The sequence below is a fragment of the Aythya fuligula genome, chromosome 1 (genome assembly GCF_009819795.1).
Source record: "Aythya fuligula isolate bAytFul2 chromosome 1, bAytFul2.pri, whole genome shotgun sequence".
NCBI classification, from domain to species: domain Eukaryota; kingdom Metazoa; phylum Chordata; class Aves; order Anseriformes; family Anatidae; genus Aythya; species Aythya fuligula.
Genome location: NC_045559.1, coordinates 165,427,511 through 165,453,250, shown reverse-complemented (window position 1 = coordinate 165,453,250; position 25,740 = coordinate 165,427,511). Strand labels below are relative to the sequence as shown.

The window sequence follows — 25,740 nt, the reverse complement described above, 5'->3', positions numbered from 1 at the left end:
GCTCTGTCCCTTTGGGAAGTAGGTTGTTAAAGTCAGCTGGATGAAGACAGAAACTTAATACCTAAACAGAGTTGTAGAAAGGCCAGAGACACAATGGTAATATAAAACCATTTTTCACTCATCTTTCTTCGTAATATTTATGAAATTCCTCCCTCAGATAAATATTGTTCATTAAAGTCAAGCACCACAAAGTAGAAGAATCTGGGAATCTATAATCCTGTTATAATTGAATTTTTGAAACAATAATCACAGTATTAAAGGAAATCACAATTATTACTTAGCTTTTGAAACAATGCATTTTACAGTGAAACAATAAAGTACTCATATTCATATTACCTTTCTCAATGTGTATTCTTTTTGACTCATGTCCCACATCATGACCAGCCAGATCACCCTCCTTAGGTCCAGGAAGGACATTTGGTGACAAACCCATCAGCATTTGGTTCATAGATAGGCCATTCTGATGGACAGCTGCTAGACACAAGAACAGGCAGAAACAAAATCAACCATCATTTTAACAATACAATTTTTTACTTATTTTATATATTCTTCCTTTTAATTATACATGAATCCTAATAATCATGCAGTTACTTAATTAGTGCTATCAGTAGCCACACAACGAGGGAGTTTCGCTATGCCTTCCTAAAAACAGTTCATTTTCAAAAGAAGAGTTCAGTAACTTTGGACCCAATTGAATATTTGTAAACGTTTTCTTATTTAACAAGAAATTAAATGCAAAATGAAACAATATGGAAAAGAATAGAAGGTTCTAAGTGAGACATTCATTATTTTGGTTATTTTTATTTTGTTTTATATGTTATCTTTTCCAAAATACACACTCTCACTTCCTTAAATTAAGTATTGTAACCTTCCAGCTAAGAAATTATTGTTTTTCAGAAATATACTATCTAACATCAAGTTTGCCAATAAAACTTCTAGAAAAACTCTTTCCAACTGTTCTTAAACAGAGCTTTATGATTCAAACACAGCGTGGAACCCACGACACCCCTATATCCCAATGTTTTATCCCTAAAAATTGTATTTACAAGAGGCTTACACCATCTTCAACAGACCATTTTTTCATATGTAGCCCATATTTCTGTAGTAGTTGTCTTAATCTTGTTGGCACCACAAAAGCAGATGCACATAAGAATCGCTTGTTACATTAACAGGTCAGATAAGAGAGAAAGGGTTGTTTTTTAAGTAAGCCACTGAAATGATTATTTAAGGGACTCTGTTATGATCATCGCATTGGAAGAAAAAAAGTATAGAGCTCCCACTGTTATCTGCTGGTAGGTAAGCAGAGAAAGCTAAAGTAGAAAGCTACCTCTAAAAAAAAAAAAAAAAGTGACATTCCTTAGCAAAAATAATAAGGAACTTTCTGTTTTATTTACTCTTTTACTTCTTTTATTTAAGGGAAAATGAAGAAGGTATTTAATAAAGCAAAAATAGATGACAATTAAAAAAATAAAAATCCATCTTTTGTTGTGCATTGGGGTTTTTTTAGCACTTTACAAAAACCTCGAGAAATAGATAGGTCATATTATATGGGATGCCAGTCTGATCTGTACTCTCAGTCATCCAAGTGATAAGAAAACAGAATTCTCAGCTTGTCATGGACAGGCCTCATTTGTTTCCTTTTGGTAAATCATTTTTCATCACATAGTAAAGACAGATCTTTCATCTGAAAGTCAGTGAAGAGCCAGCTTCCTGAGTCTGCAGAGAGCCTGAATGGAAACACTCTAAAGATCACACATCTGCATCTAACCAACGCAACTACATAATTCATAGTTATTTCTTAACTTTCTGTTTATATGGCAAATACTCCAGTTCCACCTACTGACAAATTCCACTGTGGAAATATGCCTTAAAAGCATAAAAATCTGCAATGGAGCAATAATAAAAGAAAAGGACAAGTACAATATAAATTTAAGTTAATATCCATAAAATAATGGATATTAACTTAATAATATAAAAATAATGGATATTAACAGTCTGGATTATGGAACCCAGCGTCTTTGTCACATAATTTACATCATTTACACAGAGCCTTGATAAAAATAGTATTACTCTGAGACACCATGGTTTAATTTCACTCTGCCCCTTGTAAGATATGAGGCGATAATACTCTGTATCATATGTCTCACCATTACAAGTTTTTACATTTAAAGGGTTTATAAAGTACACATATTTTAATCGATTTAAACTAATTCTTCTCTTTTCCAAGCAATTCTATGATGTCAAATGTTGCTTATGAAGTCAGATTCGATTTAGAAATCAAACTAGAGTAAACAAATTAAATAAAACTCAATTTCTTTAAAAAAAGGTTTACACTACATGTTCAGTTCTAAAAATTAATCCAGAAAATTGCTTCCTGTGTGCAATTCTGTATTTCATAGCTTGAATCTTTATGTTTAATATAACATGATGGCAGTTTATATCAGTAACTGTTATTGTAGCATCAGGTATTATGATACTGTAAACTGGGGAATATTGTGTTGGGAGATAGCTATTGCAGATGAACTTTTGAACATGATACCTATGAGATCTATTTAAGACATGGGTATTTAGGTTAGAAAAAACATCTGTCCCTAATCAAATTTAAAGTGGTGACAAGGAGAATAATGTGACCTACGGATTCTGTCTGAAGAGCTCTCAGTCCGTGCAGGAGAGCTGGACACACTGCTGCTTCGATGAGAGGATGGGTGGCTGCCAGGTCTTCGACCCTCTTCAAGAGAAGGAGCAGGAGAAGGACTGTCTGGAACACGTTCCTATACCCCATGAAAAATAAGTTCAAAAAAAGGCATGTTAAAACTAAAGCTTTGTGGCTTCCAAACATAATTTCCCTAAACTGTATCTACCTCCTAGGTCACAACCAATTTTTTTTTGCCTCTGTTGAGGTGTCCAGGATTTGCAGAGTATTATCAAAGGAAACTTAACAATTTTAGGACTCTAGATCTAGAATAGATTTTACTATTCAGCATTAAAGTTTCTCTCATCTGATCAGAATTTTAAGACACCTTCCTGACTACTTATAAAAATAAAGTTTTATTTTTTTATTTTTATTTTTTTTAGTCACTTGAAATCAGTATGCTGTTGACCCTATGTCTGAAACTGTTGTCCAAATGCATCTTGAACTCCAGCAGGCTCAGTGCTATGACCACTGCCCTGGGAAGCCTGTTCCAGTGCCCTCTCAATGAAGAATATTTTTCTAATATTCAGCCTGAACCTCCCCTGACAAGGCTTTTTTCCCTCAGGTCCTGTTGCCAGAGAGAAGAGATCAGCATCTTCCCCCCTCAGCTGTCATTGTGAGGAAGATGTAGGCTGCCATGTAGGCCCCTCAGTCTCCCCTCCTCTAGGCTGAACAAACCAAGTTATGATAGCCGCTCCTCATATGTCTTCCCCTTCACCACCTTTGTAGCCTTAATTTTATTTCTGTACATATTTGCAATCAAATATTGTTCAGTGTACTTCAGGGTTTGAGCTATAAATTCCATTCTTAGTCATACCCATTTGTAAGTGTTAAATACATGGGAGCAAGTAGTATCTACTTACTGACTGTATTGTATCATTTTAATCAGTGCTTAGAAGCAGTGACACACAATTCAGCTCCTAGAAGCAAGGACAGTGATACTGTAGTTTGTCATACAAGCTATTGAGATGATTGGCTAACATAGGTGTGTATCCTAATTTCTGTTTGGATTGTTCACATAGACAAAAACTCCTCTTCTTTAGGCTAAACAAACCAAGTGATGTTGGCCACTTCTCATAAGTCTTGTGCTCTAGACCCTTCACCATCTATGTAGCCCTCCTTTGGGGTTTTCTAATAGTTTTATGTTTTTCTTATATTGTGGCACCCAAAATTGCACACAGTACTTGAGGTGAGACTGCACCAGCGCAGAGTAAAGTCAAACAAATGCTTCCCTTGACCTTGGAATGGTGTGCTTGATGCACCCCAAGATATGGTTGGCTCTTTTGGCTTCCAGGGCACACTGTTGACTCATAATCAAATTCCCATCAACCAAAACCCACAGATCCCTCTCCATGGGGCTGCTATCTACCCTCTCACCCCCTGTACATATATCCAGGACTGCCCTTTCCCAGGTGCAGAATCTCGCACTTGCACTTGCTTGTCATATTGTCTTGTTAAACTTAAAGTCCAAATGTCTGCTAAAACTATGAAGCACAAACCTGGAATGAACCACACTTATTCTTACATTGTTTTTCATTTTTGGCTTTGTAACTACTTCAAAGAGGGGGAAAAATGCCCACCCACGTTTCTCTATCAAGAGGAAAGCATAGCTGGGAGGAGCTAAAATGTGCCTCAAGATGTCCCTTGATTCTGAAAGTTAGAACATGAAGACTGTGATTGTTTGATCTGCTGTATGAGAACTGTAGCAGGGAGAAACATCCAATATTTACAAAGAACTTTGAAAGATACAATGAATAAAGAGAGATGAGTTCAGAATAGTCCTTCACAGAAAATTATCTGCCTTCCCCTGCAGTTTCCTGTTTAGTGCTAATAGCTCCCAAGACTGTCATTGCTAAAATAGGTGTGAATTAGGTTGTTTTGGTTAAATACTGATAAAAATAAATAATTATTATAATGGAAATCTAGTCAGGGGCCTGAAAATGTTAAACTAACTAACTAACTAACTAACTAACTTCCTTCCTTCCTTCCTTCCTTCCTTCCTTCCTTCCTTCCTTCCTTCCTTCCTTCCTTCCTTCCTTCCTTCCTTCCTTCCTTTCAATTGAAATTCTAGTTTCTAATGAAACTAACTAAGAGGCTGTATACACTCAACTCCTTAAAAGCTTTCAATAATGAAATAATACACAATATGTTTAATAACATATATGAAAGCTTCCTGATGCGAATGTCTTAAAGGTGTTTGTTTATTTTTCTGAAGAGAAAACACTTTAGCAGCAGTCATTGCTCTTCATGCACAACAGGTAGATGAATATTTATTTTGTTTAATGCATTATTGAATGCTATGAAACAGCAACAAAACTATCAATAGTAATCAATAGATCCAGGTAAGCTTTATAATAAATATTTGCTAAACTTGAGATTGTGATTACAAAGGGATTCAATGGGCTTATTGATGGAGTGGAAGAAGACCTTTCAGAGCAATGTATCAAGACATTCAAGTGGATTCCACTTTAATAGACTAGGATTTTTAAGTCAAAAACATTGATGAGGATAGTTTAACTGCATCATAGCTCTAGGCTTATTATGACTTTGATTGTATTTATATGTCCATGAACTGGGAATTCAAGAGGAGGATTATAGTTAAGATGTTTTCCAAATGTAGAAGATTTATTTCTTTAGATTTAAGCGGATTTAAGCATGCACAGTGTACAGATTTGGTATAAACTGAAACACAGTATATCTAATCATTCATTTAATATATAATTTCATTGTTTGGCATGCAATATATTGTTCTTAGAAGGGTTTCATTAAAATGAAATCCAGTGAGCATGTAAGATTTGAATACAGAGCTGCAGAGTAAATTAATTTATTTAAACAGCTTAATTTGTTTATCCTATTTATTTATGTGCGCTTTTACAGCATGTATTATGAGATGGAGAGACCAAAAAGAATGCACAGGACAGAAAAATATAATTATCATGCAAACAAAACAGATAATGAGTTTTATTCATATATAATATGACATAGCAGAAAAACTCTATGAGAAAAATATATATATTGGCTTTATCAATTCATTTTTAGAATACCCTTTAACCTAACAAGAAATAGGATTGCAGAAATGGGGAATGAATTAATTGAATAACTTAACTCATTTTTTATATCCTTGCTTCATAATTCAACAATCAATAGTATAGTCCATAGCAATTTTTTGTCTTTATCAAAACTAGCTGCAATAATAAATGGAAATTCTGCTAATAATATAATGAAATCCTCTGTAGCTCTAAAAAGTCACAGTGATAAACTAATGGTGCTGGAATATCAATATAAACTGTCTTCCTTACTACAGATTTTTGTGTATAAAAGATGGATTCTGTCTGTGGTAAAATATTAACTTTACATTTATAATTACTTCACTTAAATTTTCTCAGAAAAAGAAATGTGCAAAAATGTATTCGATAAGTAATTCAGATGATCAGAACTTTTTTTTGTAACATCTGCTAAATGTCACTTTTGTATAAATAAGAAAAAAATAAAGAATTATTTTTGGTGTTAAAATCCTGGCAATAGAAAACATCTAGGATATGGTCCATTATCCATTATTTTTCCTAAAACTTGTTCATTCTTAGGACAAACTCAATTCAACTTAATTAAAAATATTTCTAGAGAATCTGCTGTTGGCTTGTAATGTCATTACAGTAGTTGTCTTCTAGCAAACAAACAAACAAACAAAAAGAAATTGAGTGACTTTATTTCAAATGTTTTGCTAAAAATGTAGTTATAAGAAGAAAACCATGAGGGGTTCAGTTTGAAATAGACAAATCTGTTTGTTGGTATCTAAATGCAGCTTTGACACATTAGATAGATATGAAACTTCAGAGACAACCATATTCAGGATGAAGGTGCAAGTGTCTCAGTCAATTGAGATATACACAGTAAAGCCAGTGTAGCCTCATCCAAAACAAGATACCTATGGTTTAATTCAACTGCTCACATGCAGATATTCAGTGCCATTTGAGACACAGAAGAATTTTGAGATGTCCATAGTAAATTGACATGCAGAACCTACAAAAAATCCAGGTGGCAGCAAGATGCCAAAAACATTCTTTACATATAGGCTGATAAGATGAATAGATCCTAAAACTCAATATTTACCAGAAAACAAGAAATGCAGAATTATTTATCACTTGGAAAATATAATCCCCGCTAACCAACTTTTTCTCCGTTCTTTGCTTGCTTACTCATGAGAAAACGTAGTGTGAACAATGTAGTGCATATGTTGCAATTTAAGATATGTTGAGCCAACATTTCAAAATACTCAGGCATCAGAAGTGGAGGCTATAATAAGCAAATGGGCAATGCACTTATAAGGGACAAATTCAGAGATTTAGAGCCAAATTTATTTCAATATTCTTTACAATTATTTGCAAATAATGAATTCTAAGTATTTAAGAATCTCATGTTTAACTCTTCCAAAAATTCTTCTACCATACTTGGAACATTCACTACAGGGACAGCTGTGTTCTTACCCCACTTACCCCGCTGATATTACAAGTTACAGACCCTCAATATCAAGTCCATTTTATAAATAACAGTTCTTGTTCTTGTGAAAAGGTGGTTGTTGTTTGTTTGTTTGTTTTTATTATTATTATTATTATTTAATTTTTGTTTGTTTGTTTTATTATTATTGTTTGGGTTTTTGTTTGTTTGCTTTTTCAAGAACATAACCCACAACTGTCTCAGTCTGTCCAAGTAAAACAGAAATGTCTTGCTGTACTTATCAACACCCCTCTACATTTTTCAAACAGCTTTTTGCATAGACGCAAAGACTCATTCCTAAGTAAATTCTTATTAAGAGTTATCTGAAAATATTAGAACCAGAATGGTACCAATATGGTAACCAGAACACCATACACATTTCTTCCTTATATACGTTTTTTTCTTCTTACCAGGTACTAAAAAGTAGTTATTCAACATAAATCTATTTAAATCTTTTTTTTCTGCTCCAGCAGCAAAAAATTCATTCTTTGGAAAGTGCAACCTTACCAGAAGTCTTACCCAAATACCTACCATCAGGTAAAGTTGATGGAGTTCAACTGTTGGTCCCTTTATCACTATCCTAAATTATATATTTCAGGTAATACATATAGGATTAATTAATCTGCTCCTAAAATGATGGACAAGGAAGTATACCTTCTAGGTTTTCACCACTTCAGCCTTCCCACAAACGTTCTTTTATTCTTCACCATTCCCATTCCTTAGCGACAAAATTCCAGAATCATTCTAATAAAATTTGAATGTGACTACCTCCAATAGCCATCCATTTTTATTTTTTTTTTTTTTTAAATCTTCTGCATATTTCTCTCCTACAGGTAATTTTAGTCTTTCTCTTTTGTTCTAATCTGCTTCTCCATAAGACTCATCTCTTGGGCTTAGTCATCCTTTAAATTTAGGCACAGACTGAGTTTTAGACATACAACTGAGATTATCTGAAAAGATACATCATTATTAATACTATTCACCTTTCTTGATGCTCTTCAGTGTTGAGCAAACTCTTTTAAGGACATTTCTTTTTTAAGTCATGCAGAAGACAAAATCATGTCCAATGTCATACTTTTCAATAGTTTGGGTGACTTCCTACTGGGGGAAGGATACATGACAAAAAATGTTCCATACACTGTTAATTTTCAAAATTAAAAATAGTTTTTTGTTTGTTTGTTTGTTTTTGTGATAAAATTATAATCATCTCTTTCCAAATGACCAAAGCACAGCTTCTTACTCTTTCGTTAACTACTTGACCCATTTTGAACTTGAGTTGACAACTATGTCAGGAATGGCTTTCTTGTGAAATGACATACTTATTTGATATTGTACTAGTTGAAAGACTGAAAGAAGTGAATCTCTCAGCTCTTTTTTATATTCCTTGTAAACAGGACGTTTTGCTTTTACAGTTTTATCTTTCCTTGAGCTTTAGCCTATAGTGCTATCAGACTCCAAATTAATGTTTAGTCTGAAGAAGTACAAGATGTTAATAATTATTTCTTAACTTCCTCGGTCACTACTATAAAATTGGTGTTCATTCAAGCTGTCTGAATGCTACACATTTTTATTTTCTGTTTCTGTTTTTGAATAGCACTATCAGCTTATCTGATCTTGCTGATATCTCACTGATGCAAATGTTGTCTTGTTGTCTTTTTTTTCTATTCTTTTATTACACACATTTCTAATCCCAATCAAAATTCACAACTTCAAATGTTTTGTATTGTCATTAATTATACTATTGAGGTTTTTGTTATAATATTTGCCTTTTTATCTATTTTTGATATTTTTCATCTGCATTTTTTCATTTTTTTCTACCTTACTGATAACTGATACCACAAAATGTAGAAAGTGATTAATAGACAAAAAGACTATAGATTTGTTTGATTTTTATTTCTCTCTTTACTGCATGATCATTGGGAATATCAGCAGAAGTTAACTGGCTAGAAGGAAAAACAGACTAACAAGTAACAGTTTAACTATTATTTCAACCAAATCCCTTGAAATCATGGTCTGTACATAAAGCATAGCCAGGTGGTGAGTTTCACAGGCCACAACAGATTTAAAAAGAGAGAGAGAGAGAAAGGCTAGCTGTCCTAGTGAAACCAGAGCAGCACCTGGTATTGCAATAATGACGAAGCAGGATCATTTCTGGAAGTGTCACTGAGCTTCTGGATTCTGTGTGTTCTCATTAAAATGTCCTGACAACTATTTTGGAACCACTTCTTATTTGAATGTATCCTTTCAACTGAATTCAAACTCAATTCTTTTTTGCCTTGGAAAATACATATTTGGACTATATGTGTGTATATATATATATATATATATATATATATATACACACGTATATATACGTATTCCTATATATTCCTCTATGGTATACAATGCACATAGGCATTTATGTATGCAACATGCAAACGCATAGACATGCAAAAAACTTCTTCAAATTGAATTATCACTTTCTTATTGGCAGGTTGGACAGACTTTTCTTCATTTTTTCCCCCTCTCTTTCTCTGAAAATCAGGTCTTACTTGAAAAATTAAAACATTTAAGAATAAGAAGCAGTGGTATGAATTCATTCCACAAGGTCAATCAAAACTGTAGATCCAGCCAAACACCAAGAATGAGATTCATTTAGCTAAATGTAGTTGTCTACAATACAAATATCTACATCTGAGCTTCTCACCTTAGGCTTATTGTTTTTCCATACATTTATCCTTCAAGGTACAATTCACTTCACTCTATAAAGTAGATATCTAAAAAAGGTTCAATGAGTTGTGCCTTAGAAGACAGCAAAATGAATCCCATCCATTGTACCTCATGGTCATTTTAAATCAAATTAATTTTACATCACATACATAGTTCTCTGTTACACATATGCAAATTGACAAGCAGAAAAAAATATATACTATCTTCTCTGTATCATGTGAGACATTTATCTGCAGATATTTGCTTTACACAAATCACTTCACATAAGCATACTGTTTAAACAGTAATAGAATCCCATATTATACCAACAAAGACATTATTCCCAGTTACATGCCAGGTACACAGGAACCATCCTCTAAGTCCATAATAAAACAATCTGTAAGATCTTCTTACACTAAATAAACTAACAGTACTAGAAGTGTTCATATACATATTTATGTTAACTTAAAGAAAGAAAGATTCTGACTAGCTTGGTGATTTTCTCTATTATGCACAAGTTCATACGTACAATTTTAAGATGTACTATTCTTTGTGGTCACAACAAAAAGAAAATTAAATATTAATTGTTTTTCCAGTCTGAACATCTAAAGCTAGATATTTCAGGAGCTAGTAAGTGTTCTTAGATTTATTCTAGACTACTTAGAGTATTTTCTTTACTATTAGTAAATATGTACCACTATTTACGTTTTTTTTATATATATTAAATCAAAATTCTCTTTATACAAAGAATTGCTATGTCATATGTATCAGATAACGAAGAAATGAAAATAGCTTCATTCACAAATTGAAGAAAACTACTTTAAAGTAACAACACGCAAATGTCTCTAGAAATAATAAGTTATCTGAAAAATCAGGCTTTTTTCATTGGGCATTCAAAAAAGTTCATTTTTAGCAATTTGGCATATAACTATTTTGGCCTCAATAATTTTCTGTAAAATGAATATAGTATACGTCATGTTGCAAATATGTATCCACCACTCTTTGCGTGTTATGTTTCTGTAAGGCACAGAAGTATCCATAGGAAACTTCTGCATTCCACACCAGATTCAGAAAAAAAAAAAAAAAAAAAAAAAAAAGAGTTAAATGAGACAGACACTGATTTAAAAAAAAAAAAATCAAATTCTGAACAACTAACCATTTACTGAATGAGGTAGGGGTCCTGTGGAAAAATATAATATGTGATTGTGAATTTAAAATTTTACCATAACACTACGAAATGCAACGTCATAACTTTAAAGTTGCAGGGGCATTCTAGCATTTCCTGACATTGTCTTTTGAAATTTGAGGATGGTCCTTTAATGAATGTTATTTAATGGATGTTATGGCTTTGGATGTTATTTTATTCATTGCATCCAGAGAGACACTTTTAAAGATTTTTCAGTATATTCAGTATATATTTTCAGTCTGATATCAGAAGGCAATTCTGGCAGTCTTCTTCAGTTTATAGCACAGGAAAATTGACTTTATTAGTAACAACAGTGAAGTGGAATGGTTTTCTATCCGGGATGTCTAATTGTATTTTCAGGGTACTTCCTATGCCTTTTTCTCTACGGGGTGGTGTGTCAGCCAATTTTAAGAGATAATTTAACTAATACCGTTAAAAAATAAAAAAAATAAAATAAAAATAAAATAAAAAAAAAACACCATTTCCATAACTGGAAAATAAGTTATCAGTAAACTCTTCTACACTGAAATACTGTGGCCAATATATTTTAGGTTTAAAACTCTGCACTACACTCAAGGCTATTTACACAGTAGTCATAGAAGACTTCTACAGTCCCTTTCTCTGCTGTCTACACCCTCAATGAAGTGAACCTGTTCATTTTTTTCTTACAGTCATCTTCCTTTCAGGTCCACTCTCTGAACTTCCTCACCACCATTCTCCCTTGAAATTTGTAAATGTATGTTGTTCCTATGTCATTGTATAGCAGTTCAGTATTTCTTCTCTTGGTCTATTATTCGGACTTTCTGGCAGCAATTACAGGCAAAAAAATATATAGGAACATCAAATATGTTAATAGTAATACACATGTATTTTCAGTGAAAGATGGAAAAGTAGAAGAATGTTAAAATAAAATTTCATATCAGAATAAAAATTCATATCAGCCTATAAAATCAACTGTCATCTACTATCTTAGTTTATTAATTTCATTGTCAATTTCTGCTGTTGGATGACAAGAAGGCAACCAGTGCTGTGACATATTTAGAGAATTAGAAAAATTTAGTTTCATGTATTTAAGATACAGTGGAAACCTACTATGCCAATGGTTACTTTTTCAAATGAAGTTATTCTTTACTTTGTGTGTGTGTGTGTGTATGTTTTGTGTTTCTTGTTTTGTTTTGTTTTGTTTTTCCCACTGTATTCTTATTTTTTCCCATAACTATTAGTAATATTCCATGGACAAAGTGCAATTTTTAATTCTGGAATTCTGCTCTGTTCTAACTATCAGAGTAGAATTTTTCATGTTGCTATTAATATAAGACATGTCCATAATATTTTCATATATCTTTCTACTGACTGAAAAAAAAATATATATATGATGTAGTGAAACTGCTAACAATCCGAGCCTTTGAAAACAGGTGATGAAAGCCACCTCATATCTAAAGCATCCCCAGGTCACAGCTGTCACACCGCTATTCATTGCTGTCACAGTCTGCTTTCCCTGGTTGTTGTTGCTCTCCTCTTATTCATCCAACTCATATATCTAAACATTCCGTCACAAAACAACATCTAATGTTTGTCTTATGTTCGAAAGGGCAAAAAACTATTCTGAAATATAATTCTGAAGATTTTAGAGCTCAGAGTTCATTGCCAAAAAAAAAAAAAAAAAAAAAAAAAAAAAAGTGTTGCTTTCTAAGTTTTCCCTTATAATTTAGTCTTTGTCTCATCTCCTGAACACAGCAGGATAAAATGTTTGGTTATAAATGATCTCAGCTTTATCCCACCTTTTTATCATGAAGAAATTAAATATTACCCAGTAATAGAAACGCATTTTAAGCTTTGTGAGTTTAAAGATAACAACACTAACTGTGAACTCAGTGAATTGGAAAAAAAGGTCAGCAAGTCATCCACTGTGGCACTGTTCACAGTTCTAGTATCCAGTAAACCAGGTTATTTATAAGCTGAAGACTCCTGTTTTCTAAGACTGAATTTCATTTCCATTTACTTAATTAGATATGGTAACTCTGGATTTACTTTTCAGAGTAGAAATTTCTCATAGGTTATCTAACTTCAAAGTTTAAACTTATATAGTACTCTAATTTCAAATCTACACTGACATTTCAGGTTATAAAGATTAGCTTAACGATGAGTGATTCACAGTCCTTTTAAATCAGCTTCTGTAAAATTGTAATTGAGGAAAAGTATTTAAGTAAACCAAGGTTAAAAGATCGATCCAGAAGATAATGAAAACAAAGCCAAAGAGCCTAAAAATATAGCAGTATAAGGAAAATATTATTCTAATAACAAACATTCTTGTAAAAGAGAGCAACTTCACTGTTTATCCATTCCTACAAAAATAAAGGAAAAGCAGATTTGACCTTCTCACTTAGATCTATTCTCTAAAATATTTATTTTAGTTGTAGTAAAAGCTATTATTCATTGCTAGTGTAAGGTTCCGAAAGTATGCTGATTGAAGTTTGCTTCTCAACTTCTCAGTGCGTATAATTCAACAGGCACTAAACTCACAGCCTCTGATTATTTCTAGTGAGGGAAAGGTAAATTTCCAGCAATGTTATTTCCATGCTGATGGGAAGAAAATCCCCCAAACAATAACCTTGAGTTTTTATGTTGATCAGGTTTTGTTTTCAATCCAGTTTAGTATTAAAAAACATGAGCATAATAGGCTGTGTTCTCTCTATCCACATGACCATATTCATCTTTCCTAGGCAAAAGCAGAGGACATGAATCTAGAGTTATGGTGTACCACAAAGATGCTGAAGAGTAGAAAAGTATGTATAAGTTCCCGAGCCTTAAAGAATTACTGAAATAATTATATGCAGCAAGATGTGAGTTTTGTATGGCAGTTTATCACTCTTTTATTTATATATTTACCTTTAATATAAATGTATAGTGGGTAGTACGCTACATATTTTGACTGAAGATACAGCAGTGCTTAGATAGTGTCTCCATCAGGTTCTATGTAAATGTCCCTAAACCATGAACTTAAATGTATAAACATTAAAAAAAAAAAAAAAAATGTATTTCACTTCTGAGTGAGAATGCGCTTCAAAAAAGAACATAAGTTAATTTGGCCATTTAAAAACACTTAATTATAAATCCACGTCTTTCCAGTTACTTGTTATGTGCAAACCAGATGGGAACATCAAACCTGTTTTGTTAAATAATGTGCAAAATGTTATGAGAGGAGCTGCACAAAAGTTGGTTGCTATGATGAAGATTTTTGTAGCATAAATAAAGAACTGTTGAATTTTCATAGGTATATAAGAAAAGACAAAGAGATGATAAATAGTGCTGATTATTTATACAAGCATATGCTTAAACAATCAAGATTTAGGGGGGAAAAAAAGTTACAAAATGCTGCTAAAATAATTCAAACTGAAAATCAAAATTTTCTGGGTATTTTCAAGTTCTTCACCTAGGTTAGACCAAAACTATCTTTCTACCTAAATGAGCTACAAGAGTGAGCCTGTTTAGAAGTTAAAGAACTCTGGGATAAGGAAAATCTGGTATGGCGCTGTCTATGGTTAAAATAATATACATAATTACATAATGACAAAGTCTCTCTTTCAGAGTCCAATATTTTTAAACCTATTAGACAGATTTAAATTAGATGAGTTAGAGTTACATCTCAGTTCCAGGGTCATTATCTTCCCATAATTGGTTTAGATCTAAGAACACACCAGGCCCACTTCCTACAGCCTGCTTTCCACAGAAGTGTTTTTGTTTGTTTGTTTTTTGTTTTGTTGTTTGTTGTTTTTTTTTTCTCATAACCTGGGAGCTATGTTGCATTCCAAATGCAAATTTTTGGCAAAGTTTTGAACAGAAAGTTAAAAATACTAGTGAGGATCAAATTTTGAATTCTTATATATGAAATGAAATAGCTCACAGATGATGAAAGAGAGGGAAATACTAGGAAAAATAGTGAAAACAAAGTTTTGTTGCTAAAGTAATTCATAATTTTCAAGTGTAGTTTTGCACATGCTCCTCCATCAAAACTTTTGTAGCTCCTGATTTGAAGGTCCAAAAGATTTTACATTTACCCAGATCTTGTCAAAGGGATTGTGTTAAATGACAGATTTCCAATATAATTGTAAAATATCAAGTAACCAAATAACATTTATTTATTTTGTTGTTTGTTCATTTGTTTGTTTGCTTTCTAATGTAAGGAAGTTATGTAATAGCACAAAAGTAACTAGCACACAATACTTTTTGTATCTTGTGTATTAGAACTAAAGAAGGATAAAAATGCAAAATGTAAATATCTGAATTAATGTCAAATCAAATCATAAATATCTGGTAGTAAGAGAAAAAAAGCTTTTAAAATAAATACAGATCATCCTCAGTCAAAAAAAACAGAAGACTCCATGCCTCTGCTAAATAAATCTCTGACCAAATTGATTTGGGATGGAGAAGGGGCTAGACTGCTACTCTTATAGGCAATAAAACCTAAAATGGGTAGATATTTTCAGATTGAGAGTTCTCTATAGTACTATTATTATGGCCTGGAGATTATTGGGTCTGTTCTGTGTAACTTTATTACATTCTGTTCCAGCATTTGGCAATTTAGAGACAAAGTATTAAGCCTTTCAGCCTTCAGATACTTTGCAGCATTTCAGTTCAAATGCTTAGAATTACAAATTGGAAGAACAGACAGACTCCATCTTTGTTTGTTTTAATTTAACAATGAAATCATGTCTTACTTTATCTTGAGGAACATGCCATTAGATTACAGACTATTAAATATGAGAAACCAGAAAGCTGTGTATTCTGTATGAAAAGTGCTTCAGCTTGAGCATTACTTTAATACTTATGATATGGGAGAGGAGAAGGTAGAACTAGTGACCAGTAGCCTACTGTTCTCAGAGCTACATATTGACTTTATGACTTACCTTGTGAGATCTGACACCTACCCATCTTTGTAATACTTATGATGGCTCTGGCTGTGCTAGATTTATTTTACTTTATTTTTAATATACTTACCTTAATAACAGATGTCTCAACTCTGGATGGAGGACTCTGCACTTGTGCTGCTGCTGCCATGTTGGCAATGGTACTAAGGTGATTCATCTGGCTCATAGCCATTGTGACAGATGCTGGAGGTAGGCTCACAGGAATTAATGGGTGGGGCATCATCATAAAAGGAAGTTCCAGTCCTGGTGGGGAAAAAATAAATGCAAATAGGATTACTTCTTTTCTCTCTCTATATATATATTATATAAATATAAATACTTTGTGGTTTTTTTCTGTTTTCTCCTCATGGACAATACTCAACTTATGGATGACAAGATGGGTCCCATATCAAGACAAAGCAGCAATGCGTCTTTTCTTTTCTGGGATGTGCATATGTAAATCACTAGCAACCATGGAGGGTTTTTAGATACAAGTAGAGGCTATTAGACATCTTAGTTTGTTCATATCAGTGTAATGTTGTACAGTGTCATTGATGAGCAAAGGCTGTTTATTATCTTTTATAATATCTGCTGTAAAGTGACTTAGCAATGCATTACCATGCCACTTATACACTGGTTAATAATTACTTTAAGTATCAATTTTATTGCATACATATTTGTTCTTTATCAACTCCACTTCCCCAGCTAGAACTTTGAAGAAAGTATTCCAATATCCCCCATAATTTTGACTTTTTGATAGCCTATTTATGTAAACACAAAATCAAGACAGGAATTGGAAGACTACTGATGTTAGTGCTGAAAGATGTCAACCCGTACCATTTGGCAGAAGGTGATTCTGTTGAAGAGGGTTGAGAGGATGGCTAACTGGAACATTATGCTGTCCAGGCAAGTTGGGGTGGTTAACAGAGGACTGTGATCCCTGGGTGGGGGGAGACTGAAGTTTTTCTTTATCCCAAGAACCATCACTGCTGCCTGTTGGGAATGAATATATATTATTTGGATGAAGGAAAACTCCAAATTTTTAATGTCTGAATCTGCAAGGAAGGCCAGCAATTTAACCTTCCTTGCAAGTGGCAATTTTCATTTATTTATTTATTCAATATGTGGGCTGGGAGAAGGGCAATTTATTTTTCTTTTCTGTTGTTGTTGGTAGTGGTGTTGTGTGTTTATTTATTTATTTATTTTTGGTGGTGGTGGTGTGTTTTTTTTTTTCATCTGCTGAAAAAAAATATGCAAGGATAACTTATTAATTTGAGTTAGAACAGACTTAAAAGTATTATAGTGGTGTTCAATCACACGAATTTATTGTCTGATGTATTAATGTTTTTACATATACTTTTGACATTCATAGTAAATAAAACCATGTTTTATATGTTTATTACATTAAAAAAAAAAGTTTTGTCTATTATTCCAATTAAAATTTAAACTACATTCATATTTCTTCCTGTACTTTTGAATGAACAAACATTATAGGAATTAACTAAAATATTCATTTATTGAACATGCTTGGGTGACCTTTTCTTGTTGTATATTATATTTTTATTTTGCATTATTAATTAAAATGTAAGGAAATATTAATTGATTCCTTCAGTCTCTTTTTAGTGGAATGGACTAACAGCAAGGAAAAGTGTGGACAAAAAAAGGGTTGAGATGAGCAATAGTTCATGTAGTTGAGCATTTTTGCTGGGCCCCTGATAAAAAATACACACAGAGCTAAATGGAACAATAGAATTAAAGGACAATAAAAACTATTAACCTGTATGGCTTTGTATAGTAGAAATAGAAAATCCTTTCTTAAGACATTATTTATTGTACATATTCATGTGCAATGCTCAGATTGAGTATATATGTGTCTACACATATGAAGAAATCCATAGACTATTGTATGTTTGTATATTTATCATATAAAATCAATAAACAATGTTTGAATATATCAATAAATCACTATACCTATGAATTCCCAGCAGCATTAATATACACATCAGCAATATCTGACCTCTTCCTTTTTCATATGGAGTGCAATTTCACCTTCCTGACAATGTTTCTGCTGTTTTCATGTGAATTTTTCTTGATAAGGACTTCAGGATAATATTAGTCAAAGTCTATTTAATCTATACTCAGCTTATATTTAGCATTGAAGGTTACAATGAAGTGCATATTTCTGAATGTTTTTCTGCATCATACTACCTAATAAACAACAGGGCCTTGAAAGCAACAGGACTAATACCACCTCCTCCTTACTTCAGTAGAAATTAAGCACATTGGTCTTGACATTTTTTAACATCAATTTTATGGGATGACAAAAGCACAAAAGTTGGTAGAATTCCAATTTAATTTCTCTACATCTATTAAAAACCTGATTATAAAAGCTGTACAACATAGTTTATAATGAAAAATACTCCATTATTGCCATGATTTTCTTTCCCTAGTTACTTCATGAAGACAGCTAAGGCTCAATATAAATTCTAACTCATTAGCTCAATACTGTCTCAATCCCAGTATAAATTGCTCAGAAGAAGGTAATAAAAATTCAGCCCTAACTCTACCACACTCAAACACAGCAATTTTATGAAACAACGAAAAGGATCAACTATATTAGATACTTCTACTATTTTACAGAAATTGTCACCACCTTTATGCAGCACATATAGCTGAGCTGGTTAATAACTGATTTGAATCTCATCATCATCTCTAATAAGCAAACATGTTTTCTTGTATTTTGAGAACTCAGGGACTCTAAAAAACACATGAAACAACTTTCAAACACATATATAATTAAAGGAGCTAAATCTTAGCTGAAAAAAAAAAAATCTAATTTTCTTTTCGCACAGTTTCTGCTTATTGCCACTGTGACATTTATATTTCATTTATTCTGAATATTCATCCAAATATGACTCCAGAAATGAGAGTTAAACAGAAAATATGTTCACCTCACTTAATTTAAGCCAAGATATGGGTGTTGATGCAGATATATACTCAATAGAAGAAGACAGGTAGTTCCAAAGAGTTGTTCATTCCATCTTTGGGTACATGTACACAAATAATAAAGCTCTTTGTATGGCACTTAGGGCTTCATTGAAAAACAGCCACCAAAAATCTGAAAAGTACTGAGCAGGAACAAGCCCAACCTAAATCTTTGCACCTGTTAAATAAAGGTCAAAGAAAGAACTTTGTTCTGGCAAATAATGTATCAGAGTACATCCGACTTGTCCATGCTGCTCTTATTTCATGCTGGATGCAGATGTCTGTCCTGCTGCATCTACTGTGAAGCCAGCATAAGCCATGTGTGTTGGCTAGTTTAACACAAGTGGGACTATACTGCAATTCAAATGAATACCAGTACTGCCTAGTAACCAGGTAATGCCTACACATACAGGAGACGAAGAAGGAAAGAACATAAGAGACAAATGGAATGAATGCCCTCTGGGCTTGCCTAAATCTTAACAGTAAATGCAGAGAAAGCGTTTACAAATGGATTAGACTTAGATAGCTTAAGTAAAATGAATCTGTGTCAATATGTCTTGCTTTTGTAGCTACAAACTCTCCAATCCTCACCATCCACTGGAAAAAAAATATATATTTATTTATTTATTTATTTATGGACATTTATTTCTGTTATTCTTAAAAAACAAACAACAAAAATAAAACAGAAAAGGATATTCAGTTTGTAAAATGTATATCACACCTGGAGCAACGTTCTTGAATTTACATGTACAGTTATAGTATTCTTAACAAAGAAACCATTTTACAAATCTTTTAAACACTTTAAAAAAAAAAACTTTCCCATCCAAAGATGATGACATACATATGTACCATGCATATATGAATACATACAATATGTAGAATATATTATTAAGTATTATGAATATTTGTTAATATGATAAGTATGGAAGTTTTCTGCATTTCAATTTCATAGAGCCGGTGAACTCCCTTTAATAAGATATTTTTCCTATTTATTAACAGAACCATCTACATTACAATTAATTTCATGTTACATGCTGATGTTTGATATGGAGATAGAGTCAATTCTACTGTAACCTTTCATAACCTGGTCAAAATATTTTGCACAGTCAGTCATAGATTGCCAATTAGGCACTGATTATGTGGCCCAGAAATTAAATCTTTTTTAAAATCAGAACTCCTTTCTGCTTCCAAAGTACTGTATGTCTATTCTTTTAGAGGGATACCAAAACTAATACTGAATTGGAATAGATAAGTCTCAGAAAGCAAAGTATTGAGGGTAGTGTCTAGTCAGTTACAGATTCCTTCATACTTGTAGTCCAGCATCATCGGTCAAGATTTGTTTACAATGAAAATGATTCACAGACAGAATTCAATCCACAACATTAGAAACCACTTTCAAAATACAGGCTGCTACACTACTTAACACTTTAAGTGGACAGACATGAAAATAAATAGTCTTGGCCATTTGCTGTGTGTTTCTTACATTAGTTAAGCACAACAATTTTCCTCTTAGAGGAAACAGTTATTTTCATTAATGTCAAAGAAAAATAAGTGTTATTCCTTAGACACTACTCACCTTCTGTACAATTAAGTGCAAGCTACCACTTCTGTCACTTTCTACATTTGATTTGGACTTGATGCATACAGTGGTTTCAAAGAGTATTAAAAATTTGTTGCCTTCTTCCTCTTCACTTGTTGCCCTGCTGGAGGCTTACGTTTTTCCAGTTTCCATCAGTAGCTGACAAGTCTTTGTAATAGGATTAAAAGCTTGGACACCTGATATCCCTGGGTGCTGCAGTTCACCCTCATAAAAGCTGTTTGCTTTAAATTGAGATAAAATCGTTTTTAGTGGCATAATTAATTAAATTATGCAAAGTATTCCAGATTCAGCACAACCCTTTCTGAAGCAGCAATTGGAAGCTCTACATTGCTTTCAAACTGCATTTCAATTCATGCTGCACCAAGTTGATGAGAGAGTAGCGTTTTCAAGGCTTTCAAGCACAAGGGACGTAATTTTGAAATGTATATGCTTCACATTAACTGCTCAAACTCCACACATGTGCCCTCAAATAGGCGACTCAATAGCCAACTATGTTGTTCCTGTTCTATAGTACTAATATAAGCATTCAAAAATTTGAAATTAAAGTTCCAAGTGTAAGTAGCTATTTAAAAAATGTGTTCAGGGTGTCTCATGTTTACTCATCACAGTCTGATGGAATAAAAATAACAATGCATTTTCATAATTTCAAAGACTGATTAAAGAATTTGGTGTTTCCCCAACAATCAACATTTCAGCACGTATTTTCTATAATGTGAGCTACCTTCTCTAATAATCAGCAGTTATACAACAAACCATTATTTGTACACTGAAGTGGATAAGTAAAAATGTGATGAATGGATTATTTGTATTCATTAGTAGCACAATTAGGTAGCTAAAGGTGATAATAATAAACGAAAATAATTCTGGACTGGAAAGTAATGCACCCAAGAAAATGAAGCAGAAAACTAGGCTGTACACTGTCAACCTTGCAAGCAAACTGATCTAAGAATACCAGATTCATTTTCAGAAACCCATCTCTTATTTGCTTATCTTTTCTTTTCTAATTCTGTCCCCATTAACATTCAGCTTGTCTCAGTTAAGTTTCCTATAATGTAAGCTAAGCATTTTAGTTCCCTTTATAGGCAGTAGGGATATAGCCAATAAGCTCTAGAGAACTGTTGAGCTCATTCCATAGGAAACAGCTATCTTTGGTCAGCTGAATCTGAATCTTCTGGTTTTGGTGACTGCAGTGACTTCCCCCAGACTCAACTCACACCTAAACACACACCACCTAAGACAGCTAAAATAACTTCAGACTTTCTTATAGGATAGATGATTGCAGAACAATACCTGCAGGAGACCCCATGGTCATCTAGAGATGGAGGTCAGGCACTCTAGGTATCTAAGACAGCAGTAAATACATACCTATGTCTAGGCAACTGAGTCAGATCTGTCTTGATTTTAGGTGGATTTTAGAAATTAAAACCAGAGCTACAAAGATGGTAAAGCACCTAGAGGGGAAGACATACAAGGAGCGACTAAAGTCACTTTGCGTGTTCAGCCTGGAAATGAGAAGGCTGAGGGGAGACCTCATCGTGGCCTACAGTTTCCTCACATGGGAGAGTGGAGGGGCAGGTGCTGATCTCTTCTCTCTGATAACCAGTGATAGGACCTGAAGGAATGGATTCAAACTGAGAAAGAGGAGGTTCAGGTTGGATATTGGGAAAAGGTTCTTCACTGAGAGGGTGCTCATGCACTGGAACAGGCTCCCCAGGGTGTTAGTCATGGCACCAAGCCTGCCAGACTTTAAGGGTTTGGACTATGCTCTCAGTCATGTGGTCGGAATTTCTGGGTAGACCTGTGTGGAGTCAGGAGTTGGACTCGATGATCCTTGTGGCTCCCTTCCAACTAGGTATATTCTATGATTCAATTCTATAATTGTGTGATTCCAGGCTCTCAAGTCTTCCTCTTCCTTTCATGTGGAAAACTTACTTATTTTATGGCACCTCACAGAGGACACCATGTCTGTCCTTAGACAAGGGAATCCAAGCCCCAGCTCAGCCATTGTTTCAGATAATATTTGTAGTGGGTTTACGTGGCAAGGTTTTGGTAGCAGGGGGCCATAGGGGTGGCTTTTGTGAGAAGGATCTAGAAGCTGCCCCTTGTTTGGTAAGGGCCCAACTGTTGACCAGAGCAGAGCCAATAAGCGATGTTGTTTTGCACCTCTTTGAGAGCACATTTAAGACAGGGAAAAAAAACACTGCGCCACACAGCAGCTGGGAGAGTGAGAGGAGAGAGGAACAGCCTTGCAGGCGCCCAGGTCAGTGAAGAAGGAGGGCGAGAGGTGCTCCAGGCGCAGGAGCAGAAGTCCCCTGCGGCCTGCAGTGAGGACCATGGTGAAGCAGGATGTCCCCCTGCAGCCCATGGAGTACCATGGTGGAGCAGGGTTCCACGCTGCAGCCCGTGGAGGAGACCACGGTGGAGCAGGTGGCCCTGCACCGACGGAGGCTGCCGCCTGTGGAAGACCCCTGCCGGAGCAGATTCCAGGCCGGACCTGAAGCCTGTGGAGAGGAGACCACGCAGGAGCAGGTGACCTGGCAGGAGCTGCCACCCATGGGGGACCCAGGTTGGAGCAGTTTTCTCCTGAGGGATGGACCCCGTGGTACGGACCCATATCTGGAGCAGTTCTGGAAGAGCTGCTGCCTGTGGGAAGCCCACGCTGGATCAGGTCATCAAGGACTGCATCCCATGGGTGGGATCCCACAGCACAGGGGGCGAGAGTGACCGAGAAGGAGCGGCAGAGAAGAAGCGCTGTAGACTGACCATAACCCCCATTCCCCCGTTCCCCTGCGCCGCTCGGGGGGAGGAGGTGGAAGAGGGTGGATGGGGGGGAAGGTGCTTTTGGTTTCTTTCCTTTGTTTCTCACTTCTCTAGCTTGTTACTAATAAGCAATAAAGCTTACTGTCTCCCTATGCCAAGTCTGTTTTGCCCGTTACAATAATTATTGCGTGATCTCCTTGTCCTTATCTCAACCTTTGAGCCCTTTTCATTGTATTTTCTCCCCATTCCTCTTTGAGGAGGGGGAGTGAAAGAGCAGTTGTAGTGGAGCTCAGCTGCCCACTGGAGCAGAACCACCACAATATTACATACACAAGCAATATCATGTGGCAAAAAGACAAAAGACAGCCAGAATTTCTACTACAAACTCAAACTTTTTTCTTTTTTTTCTTTTTCTTTTTCTTTTTTTCTTTTTTTTTTCTTTTTCTTTTTCTTTTTCTTTTTTCCTTTTTCTTTTTCTTTTTCTTTTTCTTTTTCTTTTTATTTTTCTTTTTCTTTTTCTTTTTCTCTTTTTTCCCTTCCTCTCCACATTATTTTTGGTACTACTGATCTTCTCTGAGTCCCCTTAATCTTGCAAACAAGACTGCTGTTATCTTCTGTGTTTGCTGAAACAAACTGTATCTCAGCAACAATTACCAAACAAAACATCAGTATCAGCTGTGTTGGCTCATTTTTTTCTGAAGTGGACTACTCTTCACTATCTACTTCATTATTTATGTCCATTGGAAAATATGCATAATCAGTGTGCAAAAAGTTGGTAATCTTAGCATGTGACAGTGAGGAACCACTCATACCACTGTTTGAATCAAATCCTTCTTTAGATTTGATTGTTATAAATTTGTGATTTCATTTTTGTGTAACTCAATTCAGTCTCCTGAAATCAGCTATGGTTTTTACCTGCCATAAATGAGTGTTGTGAGGTATATAAAGGACAGACATTTATAGATAAAAGCATTTTAATAAGACTATTACTATTATATCATTACTATTTATTTATTTATTATTACTAATTATATATTACTATTATATCATTAAAAACAAATATAATTTTGCCTTATATAAATCCTGTCTGTCTCTTATTATCAATATGAAATATCTATTATATATATTACTACCTCTTCTGAGAGGTAGTAAAATGTTCAGGAGACCAAGTACTATGGCAAAGAGGAATAATAAGTTTCCAAAGACTTCCCTGAAACTCTTTGTGTTTCTTTGTTTTTCTAGATATGGATTTTTCTTTTTTCATTTTTTTTTTTCCATGGAAAGCCTTGCCTTGTAATTTTATGGTTATATAGTCATGCTAATGCTCTTAAATAGACCATGAGGAATGTGGCCTGATAATTGAAAGTTTTTATAATTTTCTCTAACATATTGGGTTTATGGGTTTGGTATTTGTAGTTCTGCTGTTTTACAGAAAACAAGCATGTACAGAAGAAAATTCTGAAAGAAAAAAATATATAGTTGATATACATATAAAGGAGAATCTGAAAAAAAAAAAAAAAAAGAGGTGTTCGGCCTCAGTCATATTGACTGCTTCATTTATTGTCTTTATTGTCTTTGTTTTATTACATAGACCATGCCAGAGTTTTGTTCCCAATTTATTCCACCCTTCCACATTTATCTTCTGATAAATAACAATTGCAGTACAAACAGGTAATTCCAGGAAATAAGATGGAATTTTACATGCTGAATATCAGGGTATAGTCTTAATTACATATCAGAAAATATTGAATTTATATAAACTAATAAGTGATATATAAATATTTTTTTTTTACACTAGCACTGAATCCCATGAAATATATATTTCAAACTTTATACTAATCCTTCATTATTTTGGCAGAGATTAACACGGGAAAAGCTTTTTTTTTTCTTCTTTTTTTTCTTTTTTAATTCAGTTTAAGGAATAATGAAACTGTCCAATGCAAGTGAAAGCTCAGCAACTCAGTCACAGGATGTGTGACATTCACCTAAAAATAGATTTTTCTTTTGTCTCCTTTCACAAATACCTACCTTCTCATTTCATAGATAATACACAGTTTATTAGTATGGTTATATAACGTTATATGATAAAAGTGCAATTTATACATGTAAAACTAAATGTGAAGTCATAAGAAAAAAATAAAATAAAATAAAATAAAATAAAATAAAATAAAATAAAATAAAATAAAATAAAATAATAAATAAAATAAAATAAAATAAAATAAAATAATAAATAAAATAAAATAAAATAAAATAAAATAAAATAAAATAAAATAAAATAAAATAAAATAAAATAAAATAAAATAAGACATAGCTGTAGCACTGTGTTCAGGAAAACAGTAACTGGGCAATATTTTCCTGTTAGGTACACCTAAGCAAATATGTTAATTTCAGAGCAGATAGCTAGAATCGCAATAAGTCCCTTGATGTA

The 25,740-nt window shown here is 33.8% G+C and overlaps 1 protein-coding gene across 1 annotated transcript in view; it reads right to left on the bottom strand.

The window, feature by feature from the left end:
* Positions 1-25,740, bottom strand: part of DACH1 (dachshund family transcription factor 1) — a 371,790-nt gene that overhangs the window by 104,635 nt on the left and 241,415 nt on the right. Inside the window, exons 4-7 of the mRNA XM_032208224.1 lie at positions 16,805-16,960; positions 16,059-16,231; positions 2,636-2,771; positions 337-471 (exon numbers count right to left, since the gene is read on the bottom strand). Coding sequence (XP_032064115.1) covers positions 337-471; positions 2,636-2,771; positions 16,059-16,231; positions 16,805-16,960 — 600 coding nt within the window. The remainder of the gene's footprint in view (positions 1-336; positions 472-2,635; positions 2,772-16,058; positions 16,232-16,804; positions 16,961-25,740) is intronic.